This window comes from Rhipicephalus microplus, chromosome 2 (assembly GCF_043290135.1).
Source record: "Rhipicephalus microplus isolate Deutch F79 chromosome 2, USDA_Rmic, whole genome shotgun sequence".
Classification (NCBI taxonomy): Eukaryota; Metazoa; Arthropoda; class Arachnida; order Ixodida; family Ixodidae; genus Rhipicephalus; species Rhipicephalus microplus.
In genome coordinates, this window is record NC_134701.1 from 42,045,026 (window position 1) to 42,071,943 (window position 26,918).

The 26,918-nt window shown below is 46.6% G+C and overlaps 1 protein-coding gene across 2 annotated transcripts in view; it reads right to left on the minus strand.

The window, feature by feature from the left end:
- LOC119169114 (protein O-mannosyl-transferase Tmtc3) overlaps nucleotides 1-26,918 on the minus strand; it is a 488,628-nt gene that overhangs the window by 32,858 nt on the left and 428,852 nt on the right. For both annotated transcript variants that reach the window (XM_075886398.1, XM_037420216.2), the window contains one exon: nucleotides 16,185-16,268. In XM_075886398.1, coding sequence (XP_075742513.1) covers nucleotides 16,185-16,268 — 84 coding nt within the window. The remainder of the gene's footprint in view (nucleotides 1-16,184; nucleotides 16,269-26,918) is intronic.

The following is a 26,918-nucleotide window of genomic DNA, read 5'->3' on the forward strand; positions in this document are numbered from 1 at the left end:
CAGTGTATAACTGCCTTTTGTAGCTTTAGTTGCTTAATGTGTGTTTACGGCCACAAGTATCACATAGGCTTCTGCTTTGAAAATGCTTGTGTAAGTGTGCAGAATGCTGACATCTGAAAAAGATGAACCGACTGCTGCATATGACACAGAAGTTGAAGACTTAGAAGCATCCGTGAAAATTCAGGAGAGCTGTACTTTTGCCCCAGTTCAAAGACGTATGTATGAATGTGTGCAAGAAGGGCGTGTTTCGTAACTTCCACCAAAGACACATCACAGTCTATCGACTGCCACTGCCATGGTGGTAGATTTGCAGCAGGGGCCGCCAAAGAGTATTCTAAGCTAGGAACCTGCATTTCCTCAGCTATGCCCTTCACTCGTAGTGCATAGGGCTCTTGTAGCGAAGGACGGTTAGATAAAAGAATAGAAGTGGACAAATCATTGACAGTGGAGTGTGAAGGGTGTTCTTTGTTGGCGTTAACCTTCAGAAAATATACAAATGATAGGTTGAACGAGTTGTCACTCCCCCTGAAGAGGGAGTGACAACTCGTTCGATTTAACGTACAGGCTGTCTATGGGGCTAGTTCTAAAGACGCCAGTGGATAAGCAAATGCCTAGATGATGGACACGATCAAGCATTCGTAGGCGCTTGCCGATGCGGATTGATAGGTTATTGTCTTGTAGCCTAAGCGGGTACATATGAGGCTTTTGTACAGATCTATCAGACACTTCTTGTCACTGCCCCACGTAGTGCATAAAAAAACCTTTAGGACACTTATTGTTTTGATGCATTTAGTTTTCAAATGTTTAATGTGTTATAGAACGTCGGTTTACCGTCTGGAATTAGGTTTAAGAATCTGTCATTAAAGCTGAAACTCTTCTCCTTTGCCCATATTGATATCTTGTTGAGACCTAGCTGGACTTGCCACTCACATATACAAAGATTGCATGACTTAAAACCGACTTGCACATTATCGACATATGTGTAATAGAAAATATTTCATGGAATGCAAAGCGGCAAGGAATTCATTTTGACAGTAAAAAGAGTACAACTAAGTACTCCACCTTTCGGCCCTCCTCTTGGACAAACGTTTGAGACAGAACATTGCCTATTTGAACACGGAATATGCGGTTGCACAAGTAACTTTCGATTATGGTAAACATTCTACCATGCACGCCAAGGTCGGATGGGTCTCTTAATATTCCAAAGCGCCATGTTGTGTAGTAGGCTTTCTCCATATCGAGAAACACTGATAGAAAATATTGATTGTGGACGAAAGCATCTCGGATCTGTGCCTGGATGCGTACAAGGTGGTTAGTGGGGGATCTGCTTTCTCGAAAACCGCACTGGTACTGGTCAAGCAGATGATTCAAGGAAGTGTATCAGACACCTATTTATAATCTTTTCAAAGAGTTTACAAAGACAACTCATTTCATATACTATACGATCAGGCCCTGGGGCAGATTTATTACAGCAGTTAAATTACAGCAGTTTAGAGATGCCTGTAGCTCTGGTAAACAAAAAGGATCATTTGAATGTAAACAGTTGACAGATGTCTGTTTGGTTGGGTATGTAAATTTGGAAACGAATTAACTCCAACCAAAAAGTACGTGAAAATGCATAAACCCGGCGTTTCGGAACCAACTTGGTTCCTCCCTCAAAGGGGACTGTGGCTACATTGCAGCGGCGTCTTCAGAGCATTCGCGGGGCAGTTAATGACCCTCTCTCTCTTTCCCAATTCGCCACAGAGCGTAGTCCGTGTAAATACACCGGAGAAAGAGTTTCAAGCATTTTGAGATCACCAGATACATTTCCATGCAACGACCTTCCTCGAAAGCGAGACTAACTGGAGGAAAAGATTACTACTTGAGTTGTGGCAAATACAGTGAACAGCCTGAAACATCAACCGTTCTCTCGGTACTCTTTCTTCGGTGTATGTAAACGGACCATGCTCAGCGGCAAAACGGGAAAGAGAGAGAGGTCATTAACCGCCCCATGAGTGCTTTGATAACGCCACTGCAACGTAGCTGCAGTCCCCCCTGAGGAAAGAACCAAGTCGATTCCGAAATGTCGGGTTTACGCATCTTCACGCACTTTTTGGTTGGAGTTTTAATCGTTTCCCAAAAAGGATCATTGTACGCCTCATATTTTGTACATTTGCGCTCTAGTTTCTAATTCTCTATTTTTGCTTTGTACTGCTGGAAGGCCTCAGAGTAATGCAACGAGCTAGACATTCGTTGAAAGTGTTTGCCCAGAGAGTTCGCCTTGTCTTCTGGCTCATTACCTTGGGTGTTTAATGAAGGGAGTAAATATGCCTGCCTTCCTATTATCCTACTGACCCTCTTCCAGACTTTACCCTCATGTGTACAGGAAGTAATGCCTGATAGAAACATTTGCTAGCTATCCTGCCTTGCTTGTTGCTGCGTTCCCCTGTATTCTTAAAAGTTTGTGGTTCTCAGCTGTCGGAGAGTCCCGCAACAACCTTGAGGCTTTGTTTGGTTTCTTGTGCGCATTTTGGCAATCTTTATTTCACTACAGCACGCGTCGTTAACAAGATTTCCCTTTATTTGTGGGATGCATTTCATTGCAGCCTCAATAAGAAAAGCTGTTAAATAGTCGACGGCGGCTTCTATACTTAAGGTACACAAGTCAGTCCAACTTAAGCGGGTAATTCTATGAAACTGTTCCCAATCAGCTTTGTCTGTTAGCCATTTAGAAACCTGTGGGGGACTTTCAATTAAGGGGAGATGCGGGTCGAAAAACCGAGATTTGTTTTGAAAAAGTCGAATTTGTGTTTTCTTGCGTTTTGTATTTCTCCAAGCCTTCGCCTTAATATATTAAAAAATCAAAGCTGAGAATCAGCTAGAAGTTATCGAAAAATACAATTAAAGCACTCGCGGTGGCTCGTGAAAGTGCGAAGTTACCCGATTTTCACGCACGCGGCACTTCGCTCTACGGCATCGCCGGCTCTTGAAATTTCGCGGGCATATAGGCCTAACCTTCTTCTCCAAGAGCCCGCTTCGGCAAAGCGGCATTTACGCTAAATATACAACGAAAAAATCGTTTTCCCACAGCATTCTAGTGTAGCGACTGGGCCTTTGAAGTCACGTGGTATGATCGGAGCCCTGTCATTGGTTGCGAGCATTCCGCCGCACAGCCGGATGCGAGCGCTTTCTTCGTTCTCCTGCTTTCGCCGAGACATCGTCGAACACAACCGCCGGAGTTATTATTTCCGCGCCATGGATGCCTGCGAGAAATGCTACTTTCGTTCACGGAAGTTCGTTACGAGGCACCAGTACGAGGGAAGACACCCCAAACGCAAACAGTGAGCGCCGGCGAGAGGTCCGTCTGCTGCTAGGCCTAGCCGCGGCAGCAGCGACGCACCCGATTTGCATTGTTCGAGCTTTATTCCTACCGTTGATGACTTCATCAGCGCTTCAGAGTGAAAGATAAAAATGTTCGACGACTCAAGCAAGTGTCAGACGAATGCAGAAGCACATTTATTTGTGAGACCGATGCGATGCAGAAACTCGTCAGTGGCGTAGTATGCTCCAACTGCGGGCGGTGCGAGCTGTCTATTTGAGTAATGGCAAGTAGACGATAAGGACTGGCATCGCTTTCGGAACTTTAGTGCCGAAATGACGCATGTGCTGCAACTGTTGTTTCGTCCACGAATGCGTCAAGCCGCGTGTATCAGTCATGCAGTGGAGCGAGGAGACGTCCGACAGCAGCAGTACACGGGACAGCTTCGCTGTGAGCGTGAAGTCGGTGGCCGCACCGCGTGCGATCGGCATCGGACACGAGCAGCTTGTGCGGGTTTTGTGCAATCATTGGTGTTAAAAAACCGGTGCGTCACAAGAACTGCCATTAGCAAAAGAAAAAAGTGCATACCACCGCCGAAACCTCGAATGAGCCCAAGAGCAACGGCCCGTCGCCGCAGTAACGAAAAAAAAAATAAAAAATGCTCGCCGGGAGGAGACAACTTGCAGAGGCTGTAAGGGTCCAATATATAGTGCTGGGTTATTCTGAAACTGTCAACTTTTTCAAGATAGCTTTGCTGACATTCTCTGTGAATTTCATTCAGATTGGTCGAAGAGTATAGTATTAAACATGTTTTTGAACTTTCAAACCGCTTTTTCTCAGTTCCTTATTTTTTGGCGTTTTTAGAGCTTGTGCACTATAATTTGTACGCTTTACGTAGTCGGATTGCAATGAAACTTGGCGTACTTAAAGTTTAACATGTGCTGAATTCAAATAAACAACTTTCAAAGGTCTCCAAAGCATATTCAGCTGGATTATTTCAGAAGCTTGTTCCTTGAGTATGGTAAAACTCAATTTCAGCATTAGAATTTTGTTCTAGGCCAGCACACAAATGTTACACAATGTTTCTTTGCTTTATTGAATTCTGCAATTTATTAGGAGCAACATTGGCTATATTTTAGAGCTTTCTTGTGCTTACTATTGTTGCCTAAGCTTGCACAAGAATGCATTGTTTTTACAAATGCATGGTCTGCAAAAAATTAACTAAATGAGCCATGAAAAAAAGAAAAGCAGATTTGAAAAGAGGAGCTCCAACTCTATAACTGGTGAAAGTTTCACTGAGCTGTCACAAAAATCTGAAGAAAAAGTTTTTCGAGGAGCATCTCCCCTTAATAGCGGTGAACTCACAACTAAGAGAAAATGGTCACTTTTGAACAAATTGTGAAGAAGAAAGAGCATCGTTGGCAAGCAACATCGCCACCGCTTGGGTACTGGGTGCTGGGCTTCGCTCGCTCGGCTCGTGCTGATCATCGCCGGCATCTGCTTGACCGTTGCTCTTGCACGATCGTGTTTCTTCGTAGGACCACCGTTGCAACAGTCGTCAATAAACCCTTTTTCAATTGGTGGAGGGTGCTGACATTCCCCGTCGCCTGAACCTGGGTGCTGCCATTCGCCGTCGCCTGAACCTGGAGCTGCGCAACCGAACGCTACCTCCCATCATGGCTACCAACTCCTGTCGTTCTAGTTCGAAAGAAAGATGGATCGATTCGATTTTGCGTCGACTACCGGCGATTAAACAAGGTGACGCGGAAAGACGTCTATCCATTACCGCGCATAGACGACGCCCTTGACAGCCTCCAAGGAGCCGAATTCTTCTCCTCCTTAGACTTAAGATCTGGATACTGGCAGGTTCCTATGGCAGAAGCTGATCGCCAGAAAACTGCGTTCATTACACCAGATGGCCTGTACGAATTTAACGTAATGCCATTTGGTCTTTGTAATGCTCCTGCCACGTTTGAACGGCTCATGGACAACACACTGCGTGGACTGAAGTGGTCTGTGTGTCTATGCTACCTCGACGACATCGTCGTTTTCTCTCCCGATTTTTTTACGCATCTGCTTCGGCTCCAACTGGTTCTGACGTGTTTAACCAACGCTGGGCTCCAACTGAACCTTAAAAAGTGCCGCCTCGCCGCGCGAGAGCTGTCCATCTTAGGGCACATCGTCTCCAAGCATGGTGTTCGACCCGACCCTGCAAAACTGCGAGCAGTCGCTGAGTTCCCGAAACCTACTACACTGAAAGAATTACGCAGTTTTGTCGGACTATGCTCGTACTTCCGGCGCTTCGTGCGAAATTTTGCATCGATCATGTCACCACTGACCAACCTCCTACGCGGTGATGCAGACCTTTCATCCTGGTCTTCTGACTGCGACGTCGCGTTTGCCACGCTCCGTAGTCTGCTAACATCTCCTCCAATTCTTCGGCATTTCGACCCAACAGCTGCAACGGAAGTTCACACAGACGCTAGTGGGGTTGGTCTAGGCGCCGTCATCGCCCAACGCAAGCCGGGCTACTCCGAATACGTCGTCGCTTATGCGAGTCGCACACTTACTAAAGCTGAGGCCAATTACAGCGTCACTGAAAAAGAGTGCTTGGCGCTACTGTGGGCGCTTCGCAAGTTCCGCCCTTATTTGTACGGTCGCCCATTCGACCTGGTAACGGACCACCATGCACTTTGTTGGCTCGCCACGTTGAAAGACCCTTCTGGCCGCCTAGCTCCGTGGGCACTGCAAATCCAGGAGTACGACATTCGTGTCATCTATCGCAGTGGACGCAAGCATTTTGACGCCGACGCCCTGTTGCGTTCGCCTTTACCTCCCGACTCGGCCTGCGGAACCACTGGTACCAACTCCATCGCATCTCTCGACCTCGACTCCTTTACCAGTGAACAACACAAGGACCCGTGGATCGCTTCCCTTTTTAACTGTCTTTCTGGATCGTCAACCACTGCGGTACCACGATCTCTCCGACGTCAAGCTGCTCATTTCGCCATTCGTGATCGGCTGCTACACCGACGCAACTACGCCCCCGAAGGTCGTAAGTGACTCTTGGTTGTCCCGCGCAGCTTGCGATCACAAATCTGCGCCTCCTTTCACGACAATCCCCAATGTGTTCATGCCGGAGTTTTCAAAACTTACGAACGCATTCGCCATCGCTTTTACTGGCGCGGAATGTATAATTTCGTTCGAAAATTCGTTATGGGCTGTCCTGACTGTCAACGTCGCAAATCACCGCCTTTCCACTCGTCCGGTGCGCTTCAACCGCTTCCGTGCCCTGCCAAACCTTTCGATCGGATCGGAATTGATCTCTATGGCCCTCTACCGACAACATCAGATGAAAATCGGTGGATTATAGTCGCTGTGGACCATTTAACACGCTACGCTGAGACCGCCGCCCTTCCAAGTGCCACTGCGCGGGACGTAGCATCCTTCATCGCTTCATATTACGACATGGTGCACCTCGAGAACTACTAAGGGACCGAGGTCGAGCCTTCCTATCAGAAGTCGTCACGTCTCTGCTTTCTGAATGCCATGTTGTTCATCGCAAGACCACGGCATACCACCCGCAGACTAACAGGCTCACGGAAAGATTTAACCGCACCCTTGGCGATATGCTCGCCATGTATGTGACATCCAATCATACTAACTGGGATCGCATTCTTCCATTCATTACGTTCGCATATAACACCGCGGCACAGTCTACCACTGGATTTTCACCTTTCTTCTTTATGGACGCGAACCATCCCACACCATCGATACTCTCCTTCCATACCGTCCTGACGCATCCGAATGCCCATCTGTGTCCGAAGCTGCCCGAAATGCGGAAGAGTGCCGTGAACTCGCACGCACCTTTACGTCTCGAGAACAACAGCGCCAGAAAGAAAACAACGTCGACTCTTCACAAAGCCCCAGCTATTTCCCGGGATCACTTGTATGGCTGGCTGTTCCTTACCAAACCCCCGGCATTTCCTCAAAACTCATTCCAAAGTACGAGGGCCCATACCGCGTTTTGGAGCAAACCTCGCCGGTGAATTTTCTCATCGAGCCACTTTCCCCATCTGACGACATGCCCCGGCGTGGACGTGACATCATCCACGTCGCCCGCCTTAAGCCATATTATAGCCCTCTGCCTCCAGACTCTTAGGTCGCCAGGATGGCTCTTTTTCGGCAGGGGCAAATTGTGAAGAAAGAGCATCGTTGGCAAGCAACATCGCCACCGCTTGGGTACTGGGTGCTGGGCTTCGCTCGCTCGGCTCGTGCTGCTCATCGCCGGCATCTGCTTGACCGTTGCTCTTGCACGATCGTGTTTCTTCGTAGGACCACCGTCGCAACAGTCGTCAATAAACCCTTTTTCAAAACTATTGACCCCTGAAGTAGGAATAAAAGCAATGGAGACACAATTCTGAGGTCTATGGATGAGTATGTTTTGTTCGTGATGCTATAGTATGTGGGTTCTTTCAGATTCAACAGACATGCACCGGAAGATAGCAGGAACTGTTCAATTAGGCAACCTCGTGCATTGCAGCGAGAGTCACCCCATAGACCCTTATGTGCGTTGAGGTCCCCGAGGATAAGATAAGGTTCTGGGAGCTCATTTATTAAGGACTGACATTCATGCTTTGCAAGATGGTGATGTGGGGGTATGTATAGAGAGCAGATAGTGACGAGTTTGCTCAGAAGAACTGCTCGAACAGCCACTGCCTGAAGAGGTGTTTGTAGTGGTAGATGTGTACACGCTACTCTTTGATTAACTATAATGGCCACGCTGCAGGATGATCTCGGTCCTTTCGGAATATAACATAAGAACGTAGAAAAATGGTGCTTTTGGGTTTTAAGTGAGTTTCTTGTACACACAGCACTTGTGATGAGTGTTCGCGTAAGAGTTCTTGGGTGTCGTCGTGGTTTCTTAAACGCCTCTCCCATTCCATTGAATAATTTGTGTATCCATTTTGAGTGTAGATTAGTGCCGTGTGTACTAGAGGAAGTGTTGGCCCATGTCAGGGAACTCTTGCAGGCCCCCTGATGAGTGTTTTCGATCTTTTATGGCGCTCCAATGAGCTGCAACGGTCCATCGGTGCCTGTGGCATCGCTGGACTCGCCGTTGTGTCCATCCCCTCAGTTGAGGCTTGGATGCTGGCCCGCGAGTTTAGAGCACAGGTGTCACAGTTTTCGGGCTTTCTGACAATACAGTAGGCTCTGGGCCTGCAGGCCTGCAACCCCTTAGGTTGCAAAGCAGCATGGGCTACTTCCGCTTGGGAGACTGATGACGCTACCACCCGTCCACTCTGTGTGGTACGTGCCGACGCTGCGAAACCTTGTGATACTGCCCCCCTGCGTGTCCGGTCCGCGAATGAAGATCCCTGAAAAAAGAGAGGCAGTTTCGCACCTCTTTAAAGGAAATGTTTTCAGTTACTTTCAGGGTTATGATCTCCTTTTCCCTCTTCCATGCAGGACAAGCGCGAGTGTAGGCGGCGTGCCCGCCTTCACAGTTCGCATAGAGTAGATCCTTGACGCAGTAGTCCACAGGGTGTTGGTTAGAGCTGCATTTGGCACAGGCTTGGTGGCCGCGGCAGCTCTGAAAGTCATGACCGAAACGCTGGCACTTAAAGCATTGTCGTGGGTTCGGGATATATGGTCTGACTTTTAACCTCAGGTAGCCTGTTTGAATATATTCTCGTATGGTGCTAGTGGAAGAAGTAACAACCAAGTGTTTGGTTTAGATTTCTCTGTCATCGCATCTGATTTGAATTCACTGCACATATGCTACATGCTGTTCGTTCCAGCCATCAAGGAGCTCATTCTCAGTCAAATACAATAGATCTTGATCAGACATCCCACTTTTTTAGCTATTGAGGGTTAGCGGTTCTCGGTGACAGATACAGAGTTGTTCCAGAGGAGACAAGTTTTGCGATGTTTTCGTACTGTGTATTGCTTTGTATTTCAAGGAGAAGATCCCCAGCCATTCTTGTAGCCTTATATCCTTGACCTAGTGCCTCAATGAGACATCTTGGCACGACCAAAGGAGAAATCGTTCTTGCATTCTTTTGAGCTGTTTCACAATGAGTAACGTGGGATCGGGGGACAATTTTTTGTGGTTTTTGAAAGAGATTGAAGTTTGCTTCAGTGTGCCCCCTTTTTAGAAGAAGACGATCATGTAATAGAGGGAAGGAAAAAGTAGTCATGCATCAGCCCAAAGAACTACCAACTTTCTGCGGGTCACCGTTCGAAGACCCAGAGACCTGGCCAGAGACATATGACCGCATGGCCACCTTCAATCACTGGGACACGGAAGAGAAGCTCCGTGGCGTGCAGATCTACTTGGGAGACACCACAAGGACCTAGCTCAAAAATTAAGAGCCTGCGCTGTAAACGTTGGACGTCTTCTGCGGCGCAATCCTGCAGACGTTCGCTAGCATTGCTCGCAAAGAAAGGTTCGTTGCTATGCTAGGGACCGGGGTGCAGCTACCAAATGAAAATGTTGCCATTTTCACAGGAGAAAAATGACCCGCCTGTTTTGTCACACTGACCCGGACATGCCTGAGGAGAAAAAGGTTCGTTTCCTCATGCAAGGGGTCAAACAGGAGCTCTTCGTGGGATTGATGAGAAACCCACCGAAGACCGTCCAAGAATTCCTCTCAAAAGCGACAACTATTGAAAAAACGCTTGAAATGTGCACATGACTGTTCAACCGCCACTTGATTCAAGGCTATGCAGAGATAAAACCACTATGCTCCGATGATCTGCGCGAGACAATAAGGGTTGTAGTGCGCGAAGAACTTCGCCAAATGTTCCCGTCATGTCAGCCTCAAGTTTCATTATTTGCAGACACTGGGGTAGAAGTGCTGTGCCATTTGCGCCATTCAGCGCCAATTTGACCTGCTGCTTCAAGCTGCGCCTGAACGGCAATTTGTGTTTAGTCGGCAATTTGCGTTTAGCCGGCAATTTAGTCGAGTTTTATCATCGACCGAGCAACACGCATCTGCTACACTAAGGATGCAACCGCATCCACATCAAATTAATTCTGTCATCTTTATTGGTTCTATTTAATTAGTCACATCGTATTTCAGTTCATGCATGAATCTTGCTAAGGTGGCATTTGTGTGCATACCTCATTATGCTCTATATCTATATATGTTTGAACAGCAAAGCTGTTAGCCGAATCGTATAAACTAAAAAAAAACGGCTAAAAACCAGTTTCACCGGCAAAGCAATGACCGCACTAGCAAGAATTTGTAATGTTGTAATGCCAATGCCGCACGCGCTCCTTTGTATTTTTGCAACCACACCATTACTCGTGTAACGCTGCCTTGACCAAACCATGCCTGAATGACTGGGAACAATCTAGATAATTTTGGACCCTTCTGATGAGATTACGCGTACAACGTGTACATTAGAGTTCTGGATCTTACGCAGCCTCTAGCGATAGTGCTGGAATATTTGATGTCACATGTATAAATGCCGAGGCACTTTGCTGCTTGGTAGATTACGGACGGCCGATGCTTTTGTTTGCTGTTATCAGTCTACAGAGCGTACTGCTCATAGAGTGACGTTTAGTTTTCTGGGCATAGGTTCGCCCAAATGAAAAGCTCACTTGTGAAAACAGCGGCTGCTGCTTTCGTCAACATCACGACCGCGTGAAAATACGAATGCGGCAAGCTAATTCTTTTGGATCCAACATCGCGACACTCTACAAAACGCTGGTGTAAAAGAATAAGGGCGGCCGCTCCAAAAAAGAACGCTATTATCGCACAATATCTTCCCCTTGACAGCTCACCACGTAGAAGGGTTTACGAGCCGCGTGCTGATGTTTGCCGATAGTGCATGCGCCAGCTTATCGCAACCACGCCTTGAAATCAAAGCTCACCGCTGCTGCTGCTTGAGCACCCCCCCCTTTCCCGCCGGGTCTTTTTTTTATGCTTGTTCAAAACAGGCGGCGTGTTTTATCTCTGCTTGAGCATTCCACAACAGGTGTAACATGTGGCGGGATACTATCGCGTGCGCCGCCCTCCGAGCGAGCGACAGAAATCGGCTGCCTCGTTTAATCTCTGCTTGAGCAGCCTTCACCACCCCAGCTTGCGCAATCTTGCGCGCGGGTAGAACGTACGATGCGCGGGAAATGTTACCAACTTCCAGTTTACGTAGAACATAACGGCGATGGCGAAAACCCATCGGGTGTCCATATAGTTCATATCATAATAATAAATAAAATCACTTAATTGCCCGTCAATAGAGAGTTTTAGAATAGCACAACGCGAGCACTTGTGGTGTAGTCAATTTCACTGCGCATGTGTCGTAAAGCGAGCGGTCGTTCGCGTTCGCGGCCCACACGCAAAAAATCCAAAACAATGAGCGGCGTGTGCAGCCCGAAAACGCTGGTTTCAAGGCTATGGTGCCGCTCCGATCGTTATTGCAGTTTGCAGGAGGCCAAACTCTATTCTAAAACTCATATGCCCGCAACGCCTGGAAACGTTATTCTTGAACTCCCTAATGGTGCAGCGAGCCCATCTGAATTTCTTCATGGTTCTCATGTCGGCTGTAGCACTTGAATGACCGGAACATAAATTCTTTACACTAATCTTTATAGAGCCCGATTGGTTTAGTATGAAAATAGCTTTTCTTAGTTTATTTATAGCCTTCTAATTGACTTGCTGTTCATGTTGGATGCGGTGTTTTATTCACATCTTGAACATTGCCACATTTTAACATCAATTTTTTTTATTTGTCATTTTAACATCAACTTTTTTTCATTCGTTTTTCATTCATGATAGCTGTCCAGGGTGCTGCTTATGTTTTTCATTTGAGTTGCTGTGCTTTCAGCTATGATGTTATAAGATGTAATATATTCATTAACTTTGGGTAGGTCTGCTCACTTGATCAGCATTGAATGCTTAGTGAAAACCACTGAAATTTCTTGGTTTTATGAGAAATCAAAACTTCTAATTAACCGTGATGTGTGACCCCAAAATCTGCTTGAAAACTAAATTTTTATGCTCCAAAATACATCTTTTGGCGCACCAGAGCTGCTGCGAAACTCCCCTTTTACTGCTCAAAATCTGCTCCAAAACTGTAATATTCCTGCTACCAAGGCTGCTCAAAAAGATTGAAGCCCGCTTCCACCCCTACAGACATCATCAGAGGGGAAATACAGCAATCAATGGGTATCCCTGAGACAACGCAACCGCAACCTCAAGCCATGAGTTATGCTGCAGCTGCCCGACGCTACACTCCATGTCCACGTCAACACGCTGCGCTGCCACATTTCCGTCGCCAGTACTGCCAGATGGGACTACATGGTTTTGCCATCAACGCGCTTGGTTCACAGTGAAGAGAACGACCACGTGACATCGCCGAATATGTTGTCGGAACGCAGAGGACACCTTGATGATCTTCTCGTTCACCTTCACCCGGCCGCTACATGTCACCACATCGTCGTCAGTACACTGGCCCAAGCCGGGGCCAGTCGCCTGGCCCGTATTAGGGAAAAGTAAGGGTAGCAACCAATGGAGGTGCGGTTGCTGCACGACGAACTGCCGAAGATTCTCCGCCGCCACCACGACAAAACTTCAAAAGCCCGCCGTCACCTTAACGTAGCCTCGACGCCGAAACTTCGCGACCAGAAGAAGTCCTGATTACGCAACGTTGAAATAGTGGTGCAAACCGCTGTAGCCGCGATCTGACGCCGGGACCTAACCGCAACGCCAGGCTATGCACTAGCGACCTCGACATTCTCATTGATGGCCACAGCGTCACACCTCTCGTTGACATCGGAGCCGACTATTCCGCCATGAGAGAGACTTTCGCCGCGAAGTTGAAAAAAGTTAGGAGCACTTGGGATGGCCCTGAAACCCGCACAGCCAGAGGTGACTTAGTTACACCAGTGGGAATATGCGCAGCTAAAGTGACCATCAACAGCAGCATTTATCTCGCAAGTTTTGTCGTACTGCAGTGTTGCTCGAGAGATATGATTCAATTCTCGCTTCAACAAAATTTTTTCGCGCTCCATAAGCTTCATTGTAGCAGAGTTTGACTGTAGGGACATACACAGTCTTCTTCAAAGGGACTCACAACGGGCCAGAATGGGTATTGTATTCTGGTAGAAAGGAAAAGAGCCTGAATTATGGTGATAGCATACTTTTCATGATCTGAGTATATTTTTAAGTCACGCTCAAAAGTAACCAAAACCGGCCCATAGCGCAAGGGATATGAACCAGAGTTAGCAAGTCTGAATAACTTTGCTGTGATTATTTAAAGTGCAGAGGAATAAGGGCTTAAATTTCGAATATGTATGTTATTGTTCATTTTCATTTGTTTCTATGTGGCTTACAAGATAACATAACTAGAACAAGAAAGGTGCCGCTGCTTTCGTGGCCTCTGCAAGAAAACAGGTGTAGTTGCACATGTGCACAGCGTTTCCACAGTAATTCGATTCCCATCGTGTCCGGCGCGTTGGAAGAGGCACGCGAGCTTGTGAATGCGATCGCTGCCACATGCGAAATGCCGTAGACTTGCTGCTCTGTGTTTCCACTTCATGCGTGCTGCTGGTGGTGGCGATGATGATGGTTCTTCGGATTCGTCGCTACTGCTGTTGTCCGTCGAAGCATGTCGCTCTGGCACTACCTGATAAGGGTCTAAATTTTGCGCTCCCATGCGAGCCTAAATTCATTCCTCTAACTCACTCAAGTTGTCAAGTGATGACATATGGAAGCCACCCAACTGCAGCTGCGCGTGAACTACTGTTCGTGGACTGTTGATCGTGTAAATGTTTCATTTCCTTTTCAAAGACTTGGCTTAGCTTGACTTGGCTAAAGTCGAAAAAACTACCTGTGAACTGCTAAAAGTATTTGCATAAGAAACCCCGGGAAAGTTATGTAACTCTTATGAAACAATTTAGCATGCTAGAAAGCAGTGGTTGTAGGACAACAGGCTTAATTGACAAACATAAAATTTCCTGCTTGTACTTAGGGCTTTAATTCTCATCACTGCTGGCGTTACACTGGCGTATAATCGCTATTGTGATCACATCCACTGTTTCCACGAGCATGTCTCTTTAAGATTGCATATTCGTCGCAATTGGAAATATCTGATTTTACATATTCTTTGGTATTTTCTGCGTTACCATTCCGTGATTACAAGCTCTGATCGGTAAGCTTTACATTGCACTCCAGAAAATGGGTACCATAAATATTGGTTGTGGGACTCTTTATTATCTAATACATTGCATATTCGTCGCAATTGGAAATATCTGATTTTACATATTCTTTGGTATTTTCTGCGTTACCATTCCGTGATTACAAGCTCTGATCGGTAAGCGCCTGCTTATGACAAACCTCCATATAACGAATTCCTTATTATAGTGTAGTTTTTCTATTCTCCATCGTTACTCTATAGAAGCAAATGTATTTTCAACCTCTATGTAACAAAGTAACAGCGAGAGACATCCTTCACATAACCAATGTTCCTCACGTACAACCTAGGAATTTTACTCTGGATTGCGTATTTTCGCACGAGCATGCATATTCTGCGGGTGCCCTGCTGCCGCTTCGGCACGCACGGCACGCTTGTGGCCCAAGTGACTCCCAGGCGAGAGTGAGAGCTTGTTATTGCGCGCGGGTGTGCGCAAGGCAGACAGGCAGGCCTGCACCTGACGAACCATGGCCAGGCTAGACTACATCTGTGCGCGCTTCTTTTCTTACGGCCTTCTCACTGGTCACGAAAGCAATAGAAGGGTTTCCGAGTATGTTTTGCCACCTGTCGGCGGTAGAGGTGCTGCAACCCTGACCTTGCATTGCCTGCACCACGCACACGACACAGGAGTGCTGCTCGATGTGAAAGCACAGAATGGGGGTCCTCAACAGAGAAGGGGGAGGGGGGTGATTCAAGAAGTCAAACATTGAGGCAAGATCATCTTGTTTCAAAAATGAATGGTAATTATAAGATGGCTTGCCCCATATTGTAGGTTTGCATGTGCTCGTGGATAATACAAGCTCAAACTCAGTAAAAATAATGCAGAATAATTGGCTAATGAGGCATAATGCAGTAGGCATAAAGCACTGCACGATCAGAGAGGTAAGAACGTTGCACCTGTTCTGCAAGCAGGGAGCACCAAATACCTTTGACCCTTGGTCTCTTTGGAAAACAAGGTCGCTTACAGAAATGACGAGCATGCCTTCCCATTGCTAGCTATTTTCTATTTTTTTCTTTATTTTCCAAATACATTTGAAGTGGTTTTTCAGGGCTAAAAGTTGCAATCTGCAGCTTGACAGCTCTTTGAAACACGTATGTGAGTTGTATCTATAATCGTTAAAAATAACTGCGTATAGGAAAAAAGAAAGTAAGAAAAAAAAAGGACTCTTGCCGCTGAATAACTCCTACGAATGGCATGCCTTGAGAGTAGTGTAGTGCATTGTCAAGGTGTTAACACCACCCAGAAACAATAATTCAAGGAACCTAAAGCTTTTTTGCGTTCCATTGTACTGCAAGTCACATCCATGAAAAATGCGAAGAACGCAGATGCTTATGCTTGCAAGCCCCTTGCGCTGGAACTGAAACTCTCTAGTGCAAATCAGTTCCGCACTATTCTTCGAGTTCGTAAAAAAACGTGTTTAGAAAGAGAAACTGACAACATTCCAAATTTTTAGGAAGTAGGCTTCTTTTTTTTTTTTTTAAAGAAATCTATATGAATTCTTTTATGAATTAGTTTTACAAGGAGATTGTCAGCTTCCTTTTGTTTTGGCTGTAGTGCGGGTTCGCTTATAGCGTGGATATTAACAACTTCTGCAACTTAAGTTCTGTACTAAAAAATTTGTTTTCCCCCAAATTTTTTCTATTCCTGAAAGGAGGCCTCTCAAGTGGCAAAGGACAGTACCTGTTGTGCATTGTCCAGATCTTTCATGTGGTTAATATAGATGTCACCCAGAAGAATGAGTCCCTTAACGTGGTCTGGGTGAGACTGAAAAGAGAGTACGATGAGCAAGCAGACTTGCAGGTGTTTGCTGCAGGAACATGACTGGCAATAAACGCTGAAATTTTCACAAAATGCCAACTATTTGGGCAACCTTAATTTGAGGACATTTCGTGTGAGCATCACAGAACATGAATATATTAAAATAGCCTCCAAGTGTTTTAACGGTGTCTGTCATTTCCATAGCATTTCCTTTTAAAGCAAGAGTATAGCACTGAGAGAAAGAGGCTGATTTTTCGCTCTGAAAAATGTAGGTTTAGTTCTTACTAGAATTAATAACTCAGTCAATCAGTAAAATCTTGAGGAGCTTAAGCTGCACTGGTACATACATTTTTTTCCCATTTGTAGTAACTCGATTTCTCTAGGAACCAATTACATGTAATTGATTGCCAATTGGTTGCTAACATGTAATTGGTTGCTAATTGGTTACATGTAACTGTGCGCACCCAAATCTGAGCACACGGGCCTACAACGTTTCCGCCTCCATTGGAAATGCAGCCGCCGCAGCCGGGATTCGAACCCGTTGCCCCGCCACGATGGTCTAGTGGCTGTCGCAGGATCAAATCCCGGCTGTGGCGGCTGCATTTCCGGTGGAGGTGGAAATGTTGTAGGCCCGTGTACTCAGATTTGGGTGCACGTTAAAGAACACCAGGTGGTCGAAATTTCCAGAGCCCTCCACTACGGCGTCTCATAATCATATGGTGGTTTTGGGACGTTAAACCATACACATCTATGGGATTCGAACCCGTGACTTGCGGGTCAGCAGCCAAGTACCTTAGCCACTAGACCACCGGGGCGGGGCAGACATACCTTGCTGCCTCAAAGCATATGCTGGGGAACTTGACCGCCACCGCTGCATTTTGAGCATTATGACTGCACAAATTTACATGCAGTCTGACAAGGATAACCAGACATGATGAGATATGGCTGGACATAAATCTGCATCAGGAATCAAATTCTCCCAATGACCACAACATAACCTTCTGTTTTGCATTTGCATAGTCAAAAAGGCAAAAGGAACACACTTTTTTCAGCTAGCTGAAGCACATGATTAGAAGTTTATTACAGTCTTTTTTGTGAGATATGCTGCATTTTTCACCTCACTGATGCAACAAAATTTTTAAAGGGTCCTTATGGACATTAGTATTTCAAAAAACACTAAATGACAACGAAGTGGAGTAAATAAACTTCATATATACCAATAAATTCACAAGCACAGAGCTATAAATACACCATATGATATGAGCTCAAATGATGATCAAGCAACATCATAAAGAACAATATAACTTGGTGAAATTAAGGTACTACAAAAGGAGTTTGTAATGTACTACAAATGTATATGTTCACAACCAGTGAAGAGATGTATAAATATTTGCGACAAGTTATGGAAGGGATGCAATTATATGAGTTTTTAAGTTGTGTCACGAACAAGTGAAGAGATAGCACTATCTTTAGATTAGTAATAAGGCTATTCTGAATTAGTTTCTCTAAATTCAGAAGTTTCACGTTTGCCATACGTTTGCCATTTTAAGCACCCCCCTTCCTCCCCCCAATTCTAAGTGCCCCACATGTTTTCACTAGAAGTATCTTTAAAAAAAGCTTGCTGGCACCTTTTTTTTTTTTTTAATGTGAAGCATTTCTTAGGGAACCTTGGCACCTTTCACCATATCTGTCTACCTAACTGCCTACGTCTTTTAGCTCTCCTGGCTGTTTCGATTATGGGGTATATACCAAATTGATACGGTATAACATAGCTGTGTGATGAGCATAAGTGACTAGTGATAACATGAAAATCATGTCACGTCAAAGCAGTTACAGTGCTAAAAGCAGCGTCTCCGACTTAAAAAGCAATGAATGGTGCCGGTGCCGACACGATGCCCACCAAGGTTATTTCTTCCGAGCGCATATCCTGTGGCTGTTCGGTAAGTGAACTGTTTTATATATTTGTTAGTCAGTAGAAATTGCTTTTCGTATGTTTCTAATTCGTGTATTTGCCAGCCATCAAAGTGGTTCCCCACGAGGAGTGTTTGGCCACTTTATTTGTTTCAGTAGTTTTTCCACTCTACAGTACAACAGTTTTGAACATTGTGTGGGCTGTTTGCATATATAGACAATGACATAAATGCATGTTATTGACTAGCACATTGTTTTCGTGGGAATTCAAAGAGACTAAATTATGTGATGTCTTCGTTGAATCATAATAGTACACCTCAGGAATGAGGAGGAAGCTAAGATTATTGCAAACAAAAATCCTGTGCAACTCTCCCATCATTAATTAGCATTCATGCTCACTGAACCCCATTCTGTAGCTTGCATGATTGCAGTAGAGAGGCGCTTATTTCGTGAAGCTTTTAGTGTGACTCCCGAAGCTCAGTTGCTGGGATCAGTTTGGTGCTAGTGCCATTTCACCTTGCCCACAAGTGTCCAAAGTCCACCTAAATGACTGAGGTTTTGCTTTTGGGACACAAGCATAATCAAATCCACTGCACAGATGTGACAAAATATTCGTTCCTGCTGTATGAAGTTGTTACCCGCTGCGAGCTTACCGGAATTTCGCTTATGCCGGTTCTATATTTTTTTAATGCATCATTTTTTTATTAGCACTTATAAAAAATTTCTTTCTTTCTTCCTGGTATTTTATATCTGTTTTTCTTTTCATGCACTACCTGGAGAAGTGATGCAGTGGCATACCATCGAAAAGAAAGAACAGCATGCTTGGAAAGCTTGTTTCGGGGAAGATTGCCGATTTGATGAAATCATTTTTCTACTAATTAAAAATATAATACAGGTCTCATTTTGAATGGACCGTTTCCGCTTTATAGAGGAGCTGCTATGTTGCAGTCCTCAAATGCCCTATATTTTTATTCCAAAGCTAAGAGTTCTCAACTAAGGATTAGGCTGCGATAGAGTTCTAATACACAAATACAGCACTAATAGACATTTAGAATGCCAATAGACATATACAGGACCAATACGCCAATTCACCAATTCGTAATAGGCTAACAGAGCACCAATAGACAAATACACCAATAGACAAATAGAGGTCTAATAGACCATAATGCCGCTTGTAAACCCATAGGATACCAATAGACCAATATAAGTTCAATAATAATCGGATGGGCTATTGGTTTTTCTATAGGTGATTTTTGCTAGGCTACCTCTCCCAGCAGCATACACTACTGTCTGCCGGGCGCCAGTCACGCTAGCCATCGCCGAGGCGATTTTCATCGCCGCCCCAGCAGTATTCTACCACATGGTCTCCCAGCACCCGCTGGGGAAACTAACCGAAGCAACCTCTGGGGGCGTGGTCGCTGACTGTCGAAGTGCTGAAGACCTCTTATTGACGCAGAGCCGCACAAAAACTGATGCGACATCACATGCTGCTGCAATGGCTGGCTTTCATTCGACAAATTAGCGACAAGTGATGGTTGCGCAGTTGCTACGCAACCATCAGCCAGTGGGAAACTGGCGACAGAGCTGAGAAAAGTAATCCCATCGTGGCATAACTCGCAGATTCGAATGACTGGAGGTCACGTCGTTACCCCTCTGGGCACCTGGACAACTAGAGCTCAGATTTAAGGGTATATATTTGTAGCAAGCTGCCTTGTTTTATGCAAATGCTTCCGTGATGTCATTCTGGGAGTTGATTTTCTACAGGAGAATGGTGCTATTATAGATCTGCAAGAGCGCCACGTCACATTCTCAGCGCCACGTCACATTCTCAGCCCCACGAGCAATAGACTTGCAGAATGATGAAAGGCGTGTCGACGTACATGTTTCTCAACACAGCATGATGCTTCCTCCACGAGCAAGTGTACTACTAATCAATGTCACATGCTGTGGTTTGGGCAATGGCAAAGGGGTGGCCAAAACAAAATGTAGAACACTTCCTGAAGCAAGGCATTTGTATAGCTAGAAGTGTAATACACCTTCGTGGTGGTCAATCTGAATTGCTCGTTACCAACTTTAGCAACGAGCATCCACACCTTTTCCCTGGCAGTCGGATAGCTTTTGCCCACGAAGTAGCAAACATCACCAACTGTCTCACGTCAGAACTAGTGGATACCACAGACACTTCAATCAGTAATATTGAGACAATCCTGATCTGTCCACCGATAACCAGACTGCGCTGTGAGCGCTCCTGTTTGATCGAGTTCAGGTCTTGCTTCGCAAGTTCCTCAAAGATCCGCCAGACATCTAACACTCAACACAGGATCATCACGTTTGAGGAAGCATGCCTGATACACCAGCACCCTTACTGCATGTCGGCTAAACAACGTAAAGCGATACGTATGCAAGTTTGCGAGATGCGTGACGATGGCGTTATTGAACCATCTAACAGCTTGCCGTCTCTCCAGTCATCCTTTTCAAAAAAAAAAAAGAACGGGTCACTACGCTTCTGCATCGACTACTGGAAGCGTAACAACGTGACCAATAAGGACGTTTACCCGCTGCCGCGTATTGACGATTTGCTGGATAGCCTTCGTCATGCCCATTATTCCTCTTCTCTGTATCTAAAAAGTGCGTACTGGGTAAATCGAGGTAGATCAGCGAGACCACTAGAAAAGAGCCTTCGTGACTCCAGACAGCCTCTACCAATTTCGAGTACTTCTTTTTGGTTTGTGTTCAGCACTGGCAACTTTTCAGCGAATGATGGACACTGCCCTCAGATGGCTGAAGCGGCGGACTTGTCTTGTCTACCTTGATGATATGATGGTCTTTTCTGCCATGTTTGAGCAGCACCCTCACCGCTTATGCAGCGTGCTGGAGGCTATCGGATTAGCAGAGCTCACACTAAAGCCACAGAAGTACCACTTTTGTTATGAGAAACTCAAATTTCTTGGGCATGTAGTTAGCGCCAAAGAGGTTCGTCCCGATCCAGACAAACTTGCACCTGTTGTGGAATTTCCAGCTCCTGTCGATAAGGAGGCCATCCAGCACTTTCTTGGTTTGTGTGCCTCCTATTGAAGGTTAATTGACGTCTTTTCACAGATAGCAGAACTCCTCACTCGCCTCACAAAGAATGACACACTGTTTGTCTGAGAAAACGAGCAACAAGCAGCTTTTGATAAACTGCGACAGCGCATGCAATCAGCACCCGTTCTCGCTCATTTCGACGATGGTGCTGGCACGAAGGTGCATACTGAGGCTAGTAACATTGGTCTGAGGCTAGTAACATTCAGCGTTAAGATGACATCGAAAGAGTCAGAGCCCACGCCAGATGCTCCCTATCCTGTGTCGAGGTGAATTATTCCAGTATAGAGATAAAGCGCCTCGCAGTCGCGTGGGCAATTATGAAGTTTTACCCGTACCTTTATGGTCGGCCCTTCAATATATTGATGGACCACCACGCCCCCTCTTGGTTGGCAAGCCTGCTTGACCCTTCAGAATGACTTGCACCTTGGAGCTTGCGGTTGTAGGAATTTGACGTCCCAACGTTCATAAGTCCCGCCGTAAGCGTGAAGACGCGTACATACTGTCACGTGCACCCCTTCATCTCGTCAGTCAAGAAGCAGAGGATGATGGTTTCCTGGGCGTCATTAACTCAGACTTGAGCAGACGGCAGGGAAATGACGCAGAAATTTGTCCAATCATCGACCACTTAGAGGGCCAGGATGCAATCATACCACGTCTTTTATCCTCCTCGTTGACGTCGTTCTGCCTGCGATACAGTGTGCTGCACAAGAAGACCACCCGTTCGAACGACTATGCTTACCTCCTGGTGATTCCTCGAGACATGCGAGACGGCGTCCTCTTCATTTGCCATGATGAACCTACATATGGTCATCTGGCCTACTCACAGACAGTTGCCAGAGTGAGTGAGAGATACTATTGGCTCCAATTTTCAGCAAGCGTTAAGAAGTATGTCAAGGGCTGTAGGAATTGCCAGCACCGAAAGCAACCATCCATTAAGCCAGCTGGTTTTCTTCAGCCCATTGAAGCACCTTGCATTCTGTTCGACCAAGTCGGCATGGACATTCTCGGGCCATTTCCCATGTCTGCGGACAGCAACATAAGGGTGATCATCTTGATCGACTATTTGACACGCTATGCTGAGATGCAGGCTATCCCATGAGCCAAGGCTTCTGAGATAGTGAAATTTTTCATGCTGCACATTGTGTTATGTCATGGTGCTCCCTCCAGTATAATAACGAACAGAGGGACGGCATTCAGGACGCAGCTTATGGACAAAGTTTTCAAACTAAGCAACACCAGACACCGAAAGACAACTGCATACGACCTGCAAACCAACGACCTTACCGAGCGACTGAATAAGACCCTCGCAGACATGATCACAAAGTACATCAACGTAGAGGACAAAACGTGGGACCAGATCTTGCCTTACATGACCTTCGCGTATAATACTGCCGTGCAAAAGACCATGCAATTCATGCAATTTCATCTCCTTAAAGGCCGCGAAATGCAGACTGCTGGACTCTATGCTACCGTGTCAAGAAGACGACGCGTTGGCAACCCACGCCGAAAAATTTAGAGAGCTGCTGAGGAAGCTCGACAGCTCGCGGGACTGCACATCGGCCAGCAACAGCAGGCAGACGCACGACGCTGTAACCCCACCACAAAAAAGTGTTGTACCCCCCCCCCCCCCCCCCCCAAAAAAAAAACAAGTTTGGGTGTTGACGCCCATTCGCCACCATGGCCTTAGTGAAAAGTTAGTGAGCCGGTATTTTAGCCCATTTAAGGGTTACGCCGCGTCAGTGACGTGAACTGCGAAGTGGTCCAGGACTCAACACTGCAGGCAGGAACCAAGACATAATCGAGGCCAGACGTTGTTCATGTTGTGTGCATGAAACCATTCAGTGCGTGTTGTTCGTAACTTCTTTTTTGTTCACCGCTTTTTGTGCTTTTTATTTACTTTTGTGAACGTGTTTGTTCGTTTATTGACGTTTCCTATACAGTCGAGCCTGCTTATAACGAACCTGAGCCTGACACAGCATCTGTTCGCTACATCCTGAAGCTTGTAATATATTGCCACAGAGATTGCTCCTACTGATTATTTTACAAAGAGGAATAACAGGACGCTATGTGAGAGTCTACAGTGCCTCGCAACTAACGAGACGCTATGTGAGCGTCTACAGTGCCTCGCAACCAATGAGACGCTATGTGGGCGTCTACAGTGTCTTGCGCCTGCTCACGCATCTTGGGCAGAGCAGCGCATGCCGCTGGTGTACGAGCACAAGCCGGGAAGACTGACGGAGTTTTTGTTCAGAAAGGGACATGTAGGCGGAACGCTTTTAGCCGACTCTTCTTTGTGACATAGCTACTTTTCTGGGCACAAGTTTGCCCTCAAAAAATCATTGTGTGTGTTCCCCCTCTTGTATTACGTGACATTCTGGTGGAGGTGGGGGTATGATTGGAAGTCCCCTTGGCGCAAGAGAAAGAAGCCCTGACCCCCAGCGATTGGAGCCTGGCGAACTTACTCCAGTACACCAGCGTTCAAATCGCCGCCTCCGAGGGGAGTCACCTGAATTCGGACCACTCCTCACTACTCCAGTAACAAGGGCAGCGGTAACCGCCAATTTCAGAGAAATGGCCCAACCAGCTTCAACATCTGAACTCATCGTGTCTCCCCCGTGCTTACCTGAACCCTTCCACGGTGACGCGCACGAAGATGTGGAAGACTGGCTGGAGCATTTCGAGCGGGTCGCAAGGACCAATGCCTGGGATGAGGCGAGGAAATTGGGCCGCGTGTACTTTGCGATGGAGGATGGAGCGAGAATATGGTTTGAGAACCACGAAGGGGCAATAGCGACGTGGGAAGACTTTCGGCAGCAGTTGCTAGCTGCGTATGCTAGCACGGATTCCAGAGAAAGGGCAGAAAATGCCCTTCAATCAAGAAACCAATGCACGAATGAGAGTGTCAGCATGTATATCGAGAACATGTCCCGCCTCTTCAAACGAGTCGATCCGAACATGACCGAAGAAAAAAAAGTGCGCCATTTGATGCGTGGAGTCAAACAGGACTTATTTGCAGGCCTGGTTCACAATCCTCCTCGTACCGTTGCTGAATTCCGCATAGAAGCCACGACCATAGAAAGAGCCCTGCAGTAGCGTGCCCATCACTACAATCGGGATGCTGGTAGTGAGCCCGCAGGCGTCCTTTCGGCAAAGCGAGACAGCAGCAACGAGACGCTGAGGGAGCTGGTGCGTTCCATCGTCAAAGAGGAGCTTCGCAACATTCTCCAACCGCAAGTCATGCCGACAGTTTGATCCCTCACATCCGTCATCCGTGATGAAGTTCGGCACGCCATTCTTCAGCCGGAACCAGAAGTGCAACCTCTTCAACTTCAACAACCCCTGCAAGAACGCCATGTATCAACGTATGCAGACGCTTTACGCCAACCTGCCGTCCACAATGCCTCGTTCGCGACTCCCAGTGCCCGCCAGTCAGCTTCGACCAGCCCACCTTTTCTTGGAGAGCAGAGACCACGGAAAAGCGATGTGTGGCGCACATCTGACAGGACACCGCTCTGTTCTCACTGCGGAGAAGCTGGACATCTTTACCGGCACTGTCCATACCGAAGGGTCGGTCTGCGTGGGTTTTCTGTGTATGCTCCATGCCCGCGTAATGATGAAAGGCCTATAGAAATAGAGGAGTACCTTTCAAGGCACGGATCTCCAGCTGCTAGCTTCCAGCACCAGCCAAGGTCACCAGCACCAAATCGTTATCGATCGCCGAGTCCGCGACGTTCAAGTTCACCCCCAAATTCACGAAACCATCGATCAACGAGCCCGCGTCAGGAAAACTGAAGCCAGTGACCTGGGGAGGCAAGGCCGCTGATGTCCGACAGAGCAAAGATCCTCCGTCAAGGCCCCATCGAAGCAGCGACGAGCAGAAAATGACGACGAATATAAGTAAAGAAAAAATTTCTTCAGACTTGCGTGTTACTATGGACAGGCGGGAATTTAACGTATTGGTTGATACTGGTGTTGATTATTCAGTCGTAAGCTATGCAATCGCAAAAGATTTGAAGAAAGTTTTGACGCCTTGGAGTGGACCAAAAATACGCATGGCTGGGGGCCATCTCATAACACCTCTGGGAAGATGCACCACCAGGATCAACATTCAGGATGCCACTTATGTCGCTGATTTCCTAGTTCTGCCAGAATGCTCGAGAGACGTAATGATCAGAATGGATTTTCTGCTAGATAACGGCGCCATAATAAACCTGCAGAATTCTAGTATTTCTTTTTCGACAAAGCTGGCCATAGACGAGGAGACGGGAAGTTCTGCGTTGTGTGGTATCGACGGCGACGTAGCCGTCCCACCACGATGCAGCGTCGTGATTGGCGTAAGGAATGACGCATTCGATGACTCTGAAGGAATAGCGGATGGCAATGTCGGGCTGCTGCTAAAGAAAGGTATTTGCATAGCTCGAGGCATTATTCGCTTACGTGGTGGGCTAGCCAACGTACTGCTCACTAATTTCGGAAATGAAATTCAGCATGTCGCAAAAGACACTGCCATTGCTTTTCTACACAGCTTTACTCAAGTTACCGACTTATGTGCCATTGCGTCAGAGCCGCCTACTTCGGAAACTACGCATGACCTTGGAACATACGTTTCAATCAGCCGAAGTCAATTGCCAGCCGTGAGGAAAATCCTGGAAGACCTGATAAATGAATTCGCAGAATGTTTTTCCACCTCATCAAAAGCACGTCGCACGCAGATCGTGAAGCACAGGATGATAACAGAGGAAAAAACCAGGCCAGTGTATCAACACCCTTACAGAGTTTCGCCGAAAGAACGAGAGGTTATAAAGAGCCAGGTGCAGGAGATGTTGCAGGATGATGTCATTCAGCCATCCAGCAGCCCGTGGGCATCGCCGATAGTTCTCGTGAGAAAAAAAAGACAACACGTTGAGATTCTGTGTTGACTACCGGAAACTAAACAGCGTAACCAAGCGGGATGTATACCCCTTACCGCGTATTGATGACACATTGGATCGCCTACGGCACGCCAGATATTTCTCTTCGCTTGACTTAAAAAGCGGATATTGGCAAATTGAAGTGGATGAAAGAGACCGTGAAAAGACCGCTTTCGTAACCCCGGATGGCTTGTACGAGTTTAAAGCACTACCTTTCGGCCTCTGTTGTGCGCCAGCGACATTCCAGCGCATGATGAACAGTGTCCTCACGGGGCTGAAGTGGCAGTCATGCCTAGTCTACTTGGACGATGTGGTATTTTCTGCGACGTTTGACCAACTCGTAGAGAGACTGCGGTCAGTGCTTCAGGCTATCCAGTCGGCCAGCTTGACAATCAAACCAGAAAAGTGCCAGTTTGGCTCCGACAAGCTTCGTTTTCTGGGACACGTAATCAGCGCGGAAGGTGTTGGCCCTGATCCTGACAAGACTGCGGCGGTCGCAGGATTCCGAAAGCCCAGAGACAAGAAAGAGGTGCGTCGATTTTTGGGCTTATGCGCTTACTACAGACGAATTGTAGAAAATTTCTCGAAAATTGCCGAACCTCTAAAAAAACTCACAAAAGACGAAGAATCATTCGCTTGGGGTGCAGAACAAGAAACAGCTTTCAACGAATTAAAGCAACGTTTGTGAAACCCGCCGATCCTTGCCCACTTCGACGAGACCGCTGACACGGAACTCCATACAGACGCAAGC